Genomic DNA, 8,992 nt, shown 5'->3' with positions numbered 1-8,992 from the left:
GGTGTGTCCAAGCTTTTGGCAGTGTGGGCAGGTGCCAAATCCTGCTGCAAAAAGGAAACCAGCATCTTCATAAAGCTAGTCAGCAGAGGGAAGCATGACGTGCTCTAAAACTTCCTGGTCGATGACTGTGCTGACCTTGGACTTGATAAGTCACAGTGGACCAACACCAGCAGATGACATGACTCCCCAAACCGACACTGAATGTAAACTTTACACTGGACCTCAAGCAAATTGGATTCTGTGCCTCTCATCTTTTCTTCCAGACTCTGGGACTTTGATTTCCAAATGAAATGCAGAATTTTCTTTCCTTTCATCTGAAAAGACGACTTTGGCCCACTGAGCATCAGTCCAGTCCTTTTTGTCCTTGGCTCAGGTAAGACACCTCTGATGTTGTCTCTGGTTTAGGAGTGGCTTGACACAAGGAATGTGTCAGTTGTAGCGCATGGATATGTCTGTGCGTGGAGGCTCTTGAAGCACTGATTCCAGCTGCAGTCCACTCTTTGTGAATCTCCCCAGATTCTTGCATGGGCTTCGTTTCACCTTTTTCTACCACATTTTTCCCTTCCATTCAATTTTCCATCAATGTGCTTGGATACAGCAGTCTGTGCACAGCCAGATTCTTTAGCAATGACCTTTTGTGTCTTACCCTCCATGTGCAGGGTATCAATGATTGTCCTTTGGACAACTGTCAAGTCAGCAGTCTTCCCCCATGATTGTGTAGCCTGAACCAGACTAAGACACAATTTAAAGGCTCAGGAAACTTTTGCCGGTGTTTGGATTTAATTAGCTGGTTAGATTTTTTCTTCCCTTATGGCTCGGGCATATTTCAAGATGATAATGCCAGGATTCATCGGGCTCAAATTCAGGGAGCATGAGACAATATTCTCGCACATGGATCGGCTACCACAGAGTACAAACCTGGGAATCTTTGGGATGTGCTGGTGAAGACTTTGCGCAGCGGTCCGACTCTCCCATCATCAGTACAAGATCTTGCTGAAAAATTACTGCAAATTAGAATGCGTGACTATTTTTTTGAATGGCAGTCAGTATGTATGTGTGTATTAGAGTTGATTTAACTTTATTGTCATTGTGCAGAATACAAGTACAAGGCCAATAAAATGCATCCAACCAGAAGTGCAAATAGCATACCAAAAAAAAAGAAAAAGAATATATATATATCGACTCTAATCTAATCTAATCAAAAATTATTGATACCCTTTTAATTAATATTTTTGCTACCGCCCTTTGCCAAGATATAAGTCGTGACTAATGACGTTGGAGAATGTATGGCAAGACATCTGAGACTATTTCTCCATACAGAATCTCTCCAGATCCTTCAAATTACATGGTTGACAATTATGGATTATTTTATTAAGTTCACCTCACAGGTTTTCTATAGTTTAATTCAGGGGACTGTTATGGCTATAGCATGTTGTCAGTAAACCACATCTGCTTTGATTTTGATGTATGATTTCGATCACAGCCCTACTCCAACCATGGCCCATTTTTAGCTTTCTAGTTGAGGCAATCATGTCTTTATTTCATATTTATTGATTTTTGATATTTGAGTCCATGGTGCTTTGTATCGCAACAAATTGTCCGGGTGCTTTGGCAAAAAACTGTCTCTAAGACATTAAAAAAACACCATATTTAACCGTGAGCATAATATACAGTTCAATATGAGTGTGCTAAAACCATCTCTGGTGTTTATTGCCAAAAAATGATCTATTTTGATTTCATTTGTTCATAGAAACTATTTGAAGTTCCATTCGTGTCCGACAAACTGAAGATGCTTTTTTTTATTGAAACCATGGAAAAATAGCTCATTTATAATTAAGACCATTTTAACAGTCTTATTTGTTCATATTTACCAGAGGTCAATATCAGTGGAGAGCACTGTACGTCTCTGTGTTAGTTAAGTTACAATATAAATGGTAATGCACTGGAACAAATCAAATCAATGAATAAAATACAATTTGCAGCTATATTGCAGCTATATAATTTAAAACCTTTAACCAACCTGAATGGAGAATTCGGCAATACTGTGGTGTAAAACAAAACTTATGCATAACTCGAACATAGTTAACATAGTTAACAAAGCAGTGAGAACAGGTGAAGCTAAATCTTCAAATAATGCAAATAATGCCCATGTTTTGGGAATGCTAAGTGGTGGTTTCTTTTTGGAACTTTGTATGTTCTGTTCTTTCAGATTTCTTGTATTTAGATATACCTCGAGACCCTCTGCTTTTTCTATTGTTAGAAGATTCCATTCCCCAGCTCATCAAAAAAGGACCATATCAGCTGCAAGTACTGCCACTAAAAAGACTATTTCAAAGTTATGGATAGAACCATCCACTCCCACAACTTTCACTTGGCTATTATACTTCAGAGACATTGTCTTATTGGAAGGTACCACTGCCAGGCTTAACGGCACATAGGACAACTCTATTTGGAGACAAATTTTGCTGTGATGTTGCTAGATAGGATGAAATGTACTACTATGCCTATCTGACTTTTATTTCTTTTATCTTTGTGATTGGCATATGTTCGTATATAGTTCTTTTGAACTGTGATCTGTGATATGTTAATGAAGTGAAACTAAATTAGAATAAAAATGTTGACCAAAAAAGAAAAATACAAATAATGAAACAGTACTCAACACACACACACACACACAGGTGTTATTTTCAGGTTTAATTTCATGCTCCTGCATTGTAAATATAATTTTTATCTCCAGCATTGTTTTTTAGATCAGTAAAGATGTATTACTTCCCCTGAAGTATGACAGCACTGTATAAAGTTACAGACAACTATAATGTTTGTAGAACCCTCCTAGGTATGTTAGTGGTTTGGCTTTCACTGTTAGCCAAAACCTGTTCATGTATGGTCAACATCTGTGAGCTTGTTTTGAGCAGGCAGGAACAGGATCAGCTTCTACAGACATGCCTGTTCACATTTTCCAAGTGTTGGATATAAACCTCCTTAAGCATGCTTCAACTTGTGGAATTCTCAAAACGTTTATAGAGTTGAGGCATGGCTTAGTATCACATGTTACCTTTTGCATCGTTTTATGCAAATACAAGTATCAAAATGTATTCGGTATTAAAACAAAAAATGTAAAGAACATTATCTGTGTTATATATAAATATCTGTGAATACAGTAGTTTCAGATAATTTTCTAATTTAATGCAAAAGTGTTTACTGTAAATTAGTCAGATTGTTAGGGTTTTTTTTGCAGATTATATGCCGCAACAGTACATGCATTTTGTACAGTGTGTGATTTTCATAAAAATTGTGGGTTTTTTAAATTATCAGGTACATTTTGCAAATATCTCAGACCAGTACTGTTGTCTGGGTGTGTCCTAAGACCACAGCTATGTATCAGGGAGTCTGCTGAGAGCATGTTCACTTTCTCCACACTATACAGCCTTTCAATCATGGTAACCTCTACATATATTCAACATTAAATTTGTGCAACAATCAGTAGGTAAGTAGAGTTATTTTGCAATGTGTAGTGTATATTTATTTACATTAAATATTATTTTAAACATCTAATAGAAGATTGGCTTTTAAACAGCATGGCTTAATATGTCATTTAATGCAAAAATGAAATCTTTGCAGTGTTAAATAAAATAAATCTTAATCCAATAAATAAATGTTGTTGGAAAATACCTCAAAATTCAGAAACTCTTCCTGATCATGCAGGATTTGTTGCTTAATTGAAGTAATAATCAATGTATTTCTGAGTCTTATGTTTACCTCGCTTTTTTAAATTTGTAATTAAGTCTTTTTTCAGACACCTGTGTCATAGAGCAAACTGGATTCATCATAAATACAAAAATGTGCTCAGGAACAACATTTTAGGAATATTTTATGATTTAGCAATCTCCCTTTATTGTTTGTCTGGAGATTTCAAATGCATACATTATTTCCGTTATACCCTGGAAATCTAGTTTCCATTATGGTTCACAACAACAGTTTGGTTTGTGTATGGAGGCATATTTATATTAAAAAGATGGGATTTATATTGTATTATATTTATATATAACAGAGTCCAGTTCCAATTCACATGATTCTCTTTGGAAAAAAAAGGATAAAATTACATTTTCTGAACGTTTTCTAAATGTTTTTTTTTTTGTGAAGTGCATGGCTTAATAAAGACACTGTGTATGGCTTATCATTAAATGAACACTAGATGAATTCTGCCATTTTTCTGTATAACACGATTGTGCAATAGAAATCTCGCATTGATGTTTATAAGGCGTAGTGATCTTGTTGTATAAGGTGTATATTTAAGCAGCGTATTTGGGTTATACAAGAAATCTGCAATGACACATTACATGAAAAACAAGAACTGGCTCAGTAACCTAATAAATTAACATGTAAAAGTTTATTTCATAAGATATTTAATGTGGATAGCTTCTCTCGGATTATGAATATGATGTAAAGACTAATTCCTTTACCATTTCTGGAAATGAATAACACAAAGCAGCTTGTCATGTTCCATGTTCATGTGCACAGTGCTGTAGATTTTAATAGAAAAATGTGTTTTGTTATTTTAACAGTAAAACTTCATCATATTTCGTGTTTCTTTTTCTTTCTTTGCAGCAGCTATGATGAACAGGTCACAAAACCCCGATCAAAACTGTTCAATCAGTGACTTCAAACGGAATGTTTATCCAACCGTCTACTTGTGTATCTTCTTCCTAGGATTATTTGCCAGCCTTGTCTCGCTATATTTCTTCATCGGTGTGAGTAGGACAAGAAAATCCTTCAGTGCAGTCCATTTCCTTATGATAAACCTTCTAATTTCTGACCTGATGCTGGTGTGTTCGCTGCCGTTCCGAGCCATCTACTTCCTCATGGATTTCAACTGGGTTTTCGGGGATATCACTTGTCGCATCATGGGTTTTGTGTTCTACGTCAACATGTATGGCAGCATTTACTTCTTAATGGTCCTTAGTGTATTTCGCTTTGTGGCCATTATTAAGCCCTACAGCTATGTGTATTTACAGAGTAACCAAGGAGCTTTCTTGCTGTCTGGCTTCATTTGGCTGTTGGTGTTAGTAGCATCCATCCCTCTTTTGTATGCTGGCACGTCTCAGGATCAATCTGGCCAGATCAAATGCCTTGAGCTGGACCTGTCTCAATCGTCCATCATCACCTTGAACAAAGCTGCTCTGTCCTTAGGCTTCATCTTACCTTTTGTAGTCATTACAATCTGTTATTTAGTTGCAGCCAGGAAATTGCTACAGCTCAAAAATGGTCAAGGGAGGAGAAACCCCCATTACAACAAGTCCTGCGCGCTGGTGATTATCGTTCTCCTTCTTTTCCTGGTGTGCTATATGCCGTATCATGTTGTGCGCACTGTCTTTCTGGAAGTTGAAAGGCAGTTCAATAACAAGGACTATCAATCATGTCAGTATGTTGAATTAGTAAGAAAAGCAGCTGTGATTACACATTGCCTGGCTGCTGGGAACAGTTGTTTGGATCCTCTTCTATACTTCTTTGTGGGTGAAAGATTCTGGAGCTTTTGGCATAGGAAAAAACAAAGGACGCTGAGCAAAAGACTCAATCGGAAGGAAAAACGTTCAGCAAATACTACAAGGGAAGAGTTGAAAGAGGTGTGTGCTCAAAATGGTATGTGAAATGTGAGTAAAAGAAAGCCAGATGTGAGAGTAACAAAACAACAAGACGTTTTGGGTACCTGAAACAAAATAACATGACCAAGAATTAACTAAATTAAATTAATTTCAGCTAAACTCAGTCCTGGCAGCTTGATGTTGTTTAATATGTTAAAACTTTTGTTTATCTTTATTTCCTGAAGAGTCAATGACTCTACCATTTATGTATGTACCATTTACATTAATATATATATATATATATATATATATATATATATATATATATATATATATATATATATATATATATATATATGTAGTACAGTTGTAAAAAAACATTTAACAAGAAACAATATTTTGAATTACTGCTCATTGTGTAAAGGTTTTGTGGTTAAATACAAGCAGAAAGCTGCACAACTACACAGGTAATATATATGTAACATAAAAATGTGTGTCCACTAAATGTTTGCTAACATTATTTTGAATATATCTGATTTGGAAGATATTTTCCTCTTAAAACTGATCTCTGAATTAGAGACTCACATTCCACATTTGTACCACAAAGGTGTTGAACATAGCGGGGCAATAAAGTGTTGGGTAATACAAAATGGCAGGACCTTATTTACTGTGCTAAAAATGGTGCACAACAGTGGAAATTTGATAAGGCAAACCTGATATACATAATTGATAGAGCTTAGTTTACACTAACCCTTTCACATGGCTTGGTAAAGCATAGAGGATAATTAAATGACTTTATAGGAATATTGCATGCTTAATTCAAGTAATGTTATCTGATTCATATGGAACTATAGGTCAAAATGTTCAACGGGTATGAATGGGACTTTTATGATGCCCTTTCCAATATGTTTACTAACAGCGTCACCTGCTGGTCTTTTTTCAAAACACTACTGTATCTATCTTTACATGACTATTTCTTGTTTCTGGCATGTGCTAAATACAGACTGTATGTTTGAGTATTACATTTTCTAATATTACTCTAGAGACGTCATAATAATCTTTTTTTTTATATATAATAAGACGGATCTGTCAATTGAAAAACTCTTTCAGGAAATAAATTGTAAAAAAAATATTTCAAATTGTGCTAACATAACTTTTAAAAAATGCATAACGTGTAATACCACTAGTGCTTAAAGGTCAATAATAATCTTTGTATAAAATGAATATAATCCCCCACCCCCAAACCCCCCCCACCTCGCCGGTTTCATGTTCTAAACAAATTATGATATGCTCTTAACCAAGTTTTAAGTCAGAGTAATATAATAATTATTCAAGTAAATTAACACAAATCATGCAACCTTTTTACAATTGATTTTCATTACAATGTAGACAAATTGTATAATTTGTAAAACATATAAATAAAAATAAGGGTATGTGTAAGATGCATAAAAATGATTATAAAAAACTTTGGATATTTTATTTTAGTTTTACAGTAGTCGCAGTAGTGCACAGTAAATGCTGTTTTCACTAGGCATACCCATTTATTTCAATTAATTTTGCCATTGTTTTTGGGATTTGCTTTGCGAAAGTATTACAAATACTTTGTCTAGTGCAAGTTGACTGAACATCAACGTGACATTTGAGTCAAAAGACGTTTCTTGTGATTGTTAATCAAAGTTGAGCTGAAAGTCAGCACATTTTTTATGTCCAAGTCATATGATTCAAGCCCACAACTGCTAAAGGTACAAACTTTGAACTTTGAATGTTTCACCCTAAAAGACAAGGAATGGTGCAGTTTACTACTTTTGAGCTGAGAGGGTATAAAACAGTATATGTTTGCATAACCACCTAAAACTTGTAAACCTGATTATTTCTTATAGTTAAAGTGTATATTTGGTGGAGTTATACAATGTATTTTCACTTAATCACTAAATTAATTAGTAGAGCACAAATAAAAGGACTTCAACCTAATAAATAGCACTTACTAATAGGCTTGTAAAACACTGTAAACGCATCTGATTAGAGCATTTTGGACTAATAAGTACCAAAACACAGGATCCCTGAAAACAATTAGGACATTTCCACATTTCTCAATGGACATGTTTTTAAATTAACCTGCCTTTTATTCTACTATACAAGTACACTGTATAATTTTATAATTTCTGAATATAACTTGCTTATTGCTATGCACAGGATGCCAGCCTTCCCTCTACATTGTCCATTAACTGAAAAGAAACACCATAGGACTGTCAATGATCAGATATAATCAGGGTGATGGACCTTTTTCGGGCAGCAGTGACATTGACATGCTCATCATCAGTGCTCATCATCAGTGCTCTTTATTGACCGGTATGAGTTAAAAAAAAAAAAAAAAGATTAACCAAAGATATTCATTAAATGGCAGTGATGTGGTCAAAAACTGAGACTGGTTATAGGATTCAGGTTGATCTGTGCATAGTGTTGAACTGGACAAACAAGTTGTGTTTGTGTGTGTGTGTGTGTGTGTGTGTGTGTGTGTGTGTGTGTGTGTGTGTGTGTGTGTGTAAAATAATATAAACAGCATCACTGGTGAACCCGATACACTTCTTCTCCTCCTGCCACAGACACGCACAGTAATGCTGAATTCCATTATCATAATGCAGGCACAACAATGTGGTAGAAACTCATTAAAATGGCAAATGCATGTAGATACAAGATGTACTCTAATAAAGTGACCACTAAATTCTAAGTACACCCTCAATGCAAAATGGACCCTAATGAGCTACAATATACAGTATTTTATTCATTTTTTTTTTCATTTCATATTCCTTCCTAGTTTAGCTTCTTATTAGGATGTAACAATAGAGCAAAGGCAGTTTGCAAAATGAATTTCTGATTTAAAAATCCTACTGAGGAAAATAATTTGAACATCATATACCTTAGTCTTTTTCTGCACTGAGCTACTAAGAATGGATAAAGCAAATAGGTTAACAGATTTAATAGCAGTACAAATACAGTGTATGTGGTGCTGTGAGATTAATTGTGACAAGGTATGTGAAGGTTTAATCTGAGGAGTATGAGCTGTTCAGAGGTCTTCCAGCTTGGGGAAAGAAGCTATTCATGAGTATTGAGGGTTTGGGTTGAATTGCTCTGCAGTACTTTCCCTAAAGGGGAGCATTGTGCTGCCTAGATGCTTTGGGCCTTCATGTACACTGTCTTGTGTAGATGTTATTAATGAAGAGGCTGGTACCTGTGACTCTCTAGCCATGCTTCACCGCCCTCTGGAGTGTTTTTCTCTCTGATTCAGTACATTTACCACACAAGACTGTAATTCTGTGGGTCAGGACAGAATCAATGAAGCTGGCATGGATAGCTGACTGTATACCTGCCCTTTTGACTTCCTCAGGGGGTACAGACATCTGTGTGCTTTT

At 35.5% G+C, this 8,992-nt stretch overlaps 1 protein-coding gene across 2 annotated transcripts; it reads left to right on the top strand.

The window, feature by feature from the left end:
- Window positions 1–3,312: 3,312 nt before the first annotated feature.
- cysltr2b (cysteinyl leukotriene receptor 2b) lies at window positions 3,313–5,856 on the top strand. Of its 2 annotated transcripts, none has more exons than XM_046863200.1 (2): window positions 3,313–3,487; window positions 4,612–5,856. In XM_046863200.1, the coding sequence occupies exon 2, from the start codon at window positions 4,614–4,616 to the stop codon at window positions 5,646–5,648; it is 1,035 nt and encodes a 344-aa protein (XP_046719156.1). In that variant the 5' UTR covers window positions 3,313–3,487; window positions 4,612–4,613; the 3' UTR covers window positions 5,649–5,856. The 2 variants fall into 2 exon arrangements, with proteins under 2 accessions (XP_046719156.1, XP_046719155.1); XM_046863199.1 differs by having other exon boundaries at window positions 3,317–3,487; window positions 4,609–5,856.
- Window positions 5,857–8,992: the final 3,136 nt, after the last annotated feature.

Source organism: Silurus meridionalis, chromosome 12, assembly GCF_014805685.1.
Source record: "Silurus meridionalis isolate SWU-2019-XX chromosome 12, ASM1480568v1, whole genome shotgun sequence".
In the NCBI taxonomy this organism is placed as follows: domain Eukaryota; kingdom Metazoa; phylum Chordata; class Actinopteri; order Siluriformes; family Siluridae; genus Silurus; species Silurus meridionalis.
Note: the sequence above shows the minus strand (reverse complement) of the source record. Positions and strands in the feature narration are given on the sequence as shown.

What these genes read in the sequence shown, in the direction of transcription:
- cysltr2b (XM_046863200.1), top strand. Translation starts at nt 4,614, where the DNA reads ATGATGAACAGGTCACAAAACCCCGATCAAAACTGTTCAATCAGTGAC.